The following is a 2,525-nucleotide window of genomic DNA, read 5'->3' on the forward strand; positions in this document are numbered from 1 at the left end:
CAGTCCACTTGCACCCCAGGGGTCCTCACGCCCCTCCCTGACCTCCAGCACAGACCCCGGGGCCCACCTCCGGAGGCTGGTCCTGTCTCAGCCCCTGGGGCTCAGCCCTGGCGGCTCCAGCAGCCTGAGGTCCGAGTGTGGACCCCCAGGCATGGCCTCCTGCGCAGGGCTGGCCCGTGTACCAGGCCCCGGACTGCAGGGGCCGGGCTCTGCCCCGCCCAGGCCCGATGTCACAAAGGGCCAGGCAGCTCTGCAGGGGGCCTTGTGGCCGAGGGGGGGCCCCCAGGGGCACTGCCTTCCCTCCCCCCGCCCCTCCAGCGAGGCGCCCACCTGTCCCCCTGCGCTGGTACTATGAAAGGGTAGTCGGCCGGGCAGAGCCGCCCCTGAGCCCCAGAGTCCAGCCAGGCCCCCGCTGAGCGACCCGCACTTGCCACTGGTGCCCCCACCCACCGGCCACCCGGGCCCCGGGCCCGCGTCTCCCCGCCGCCGCGCCCCGGCCCTCGGCATGGCTAACTACTACGAAGTGCTCGGGGTGCAGGCCAACGCCTCCCCGGAGGACATCAAGAAGGCCTACCGCAAGCTGGCCCTGCGCTGGCACCCCGACAAGAACCCTGACAACAAGGAGGAGGCCGAGAAGAAGTTCAAGCAGGTGTCCGAGGCCTACGAGGTCCTGTGCGACTCCAAGAAGCGCTCGCTGTACGACCGCGCGGGCTGCGACGGCTGGCGGCTAGGCGGGACCGGCTCCCCGCACGGCGGCCCCTTCGGCGGCGGCTACACCTTCCGCAACCCGGAGGACATCTTCCGCGAGTTCTTCGGCGGCCTGGACCCCTTCTCCTTCGACTTCTGGGACGCGCCCTTCGGCAGCGAGCGCGGGGCCCGGGGCCATGGGCTGCGCGGGGCCTTCTCTGCCGGCTTCGGCGAGTTCCCCGCCTTCATGGAGGCCTTCTCGGCCTTTGACAGCCTGGGCCGCGGGGGCGCCGGCCGGACCACCTTCTCGTCCACGTCCTTCTGCGGCTCCGGCTCGGGCGGCTCCGGCTTCAAATCGGTGATGTCGTCCACCGAGATCGTCAACGGCCACAAGGTCACCACCAAGCGCATCGTGGAGAACGGGCAGGAGCGCGTGGAGGTGGAGGAGGACGGGCAGCTCACGTCGGTGACCATCAACGGCAAGGAGCAGCTCAAACGCGTGGACAGCAAGTAGGCGCCGCCCGCGCCCGCCGCCCGGCGGTGCTCAATAAACGTGCTAAGTGAGCTTCGGGCGCGGTGGTTCGCTTGGGGAGCCGGCGGGGCAGACGGCAGAGGCCCGGGGATGGGTCCGGCATCCGGCGCAGGCTGGCCTCACCAGGGCGCCACGCGGGCTCCGGGCTGGCACCTCCTGCGCCTGCATGCGTGTCCTTGCGTGTCCGTGCGGGTCCATGCGTGCGTGTCCGTGAGTGCAGGTCTGTGCGTGTGTGTCCGTGCGCACGTCTCCGTGCCCGCGCCCGTGCGTGCGTGCCCGCGCCCGTGCGTGTCCATGCGTGTGTGCGTGTCCGTGCGCGCGTGTCCGTGCCCGCGCCCTTGCATGCGTGCCCGCGTCCGTGCGCGCGCGTTGTCGGGGTCGTGAGGGTCACGACGGCCGCCCACTTGCCCAGCCCACAGCCTGGGGCCCCTAACCACCACGGGCGTCCGCCGCCGGCCGGGGGGGCGGGGTGCACTGCTCGGCTTCAGCATGAAGATATCAGGCCTCGCTCTGAGATCCTGGCGGTCCGGCCCCTGTCCCCTCCCTGTCCCCGCCACAGGGCAGCACCCCAAGATCCCTAGGGGCCCGCGAGTCCCCTCGGGTGCTGCAGGGCCCTGGGCAGGAGCACACAGCAGGTGACCTGCTGCCCCTGCAGGCTCAGGCCTCCTGGGTCCAGCCCCGCAGAGCCCCGGGGCCGGGCCGGCAGCTGGAGGCCCCCTAACCGTGTTAGGCGAGGGGCAGCGGAGCCCCATGGCACACAGAGGGTCGCACCGCGGCTCCCAGCCCTGCAGCAGGGCTGACTTCATCAAAGCCCCCACGACAGCATTAACCACCCGACCTCTGCCCCCGCCGACCTGCTAACTTCACCAATTACCGGCCGAGCGTGGCTGCATCAAGTGGGCCTGCTTAGCCCTGACAGCTGCCCAGCAAATCCAATTACGGGCCAGCAGCCCACCGGCGGGCGCAGGGTCCCGGGGTTGGGTGGTTGCAAGGCACGGGCATTCACAGACATCCCAAGGACCTCGCCTTGGTGTCTCCCCCGACTCCCAGGCCAGTCGGAGTGGTCTCCTGTTCCAGTCCCTCCGAGTGGATGGAGCCTGGTGGCGGCCAGACCCATCTCAGTGGGCTGCACACCCTCAGCCCCTCTTTGATCCTAAGCCCCTCTCTGCGTCCTCTTCTTGGCCTGGAGCCCCATCTGATAGACGGCCGAGCTGAAGGCCAGACAGAGACTCGCGGGAGGCGGGCGGAGAGGGGCCTGGGGGAGGGTTCTGGGCGCGGCGCGGCCCGTGCAAAGGTCCTGAGGCAG

At 70.8% G+C, this 2,525-nt stretch overlaps 1 protein-coding gene across 1 annotated transcript; it reads left to right on the top strand.

Annotated features, from left to right (window-relative positions):
- Positions 1 to 286: 286 nt before the first annotated feature.
- On the top strand, positions 287 to 1,369 carry DNAJB8 (DnaJ heat shock protein family (Hsp40) member B8). Its single transcript, XM_006078845.3, has one exon. It carries the CDS (start codon positions 506 to 508, stop codon positions 1,199 to 1,201), a length of 696 nt encoding a protein of 231 aa, XP_006078907.1. The 5' UTR covers positions 287 to 505; the 3' UTR covers positions 1,202 to 1,369.
- The last annotated feature ends 1,156 nt before the right edge of the window (positions 1,370 to 2,525 follow it).

The sequence above is a fragment of the Bubalus bubalis genome, chromosome 21, assembly GCF_019923935.1.
Source record: "Bubalus bubalis isolate 160015118507 breed Murrah chromosome 21, NDDB_SH_1, whole genome shotgun sequence".
Lineage (NCBI taxonomy): Eukaryota > Metazoa > Chordata > Mammalia > Artiodactyla > Bovidae > Bubalus > Bubalus bubalis.

Excerpts from the sequence above, each read along its gene's own strand:
- DNAJB8 (XM_006078845.3), top strand. The coding sequence starts at position 506 with ATGGCTAACTACTACGAAGTGCTCGGGGTGCAGGCCAACGCCTCCCCG.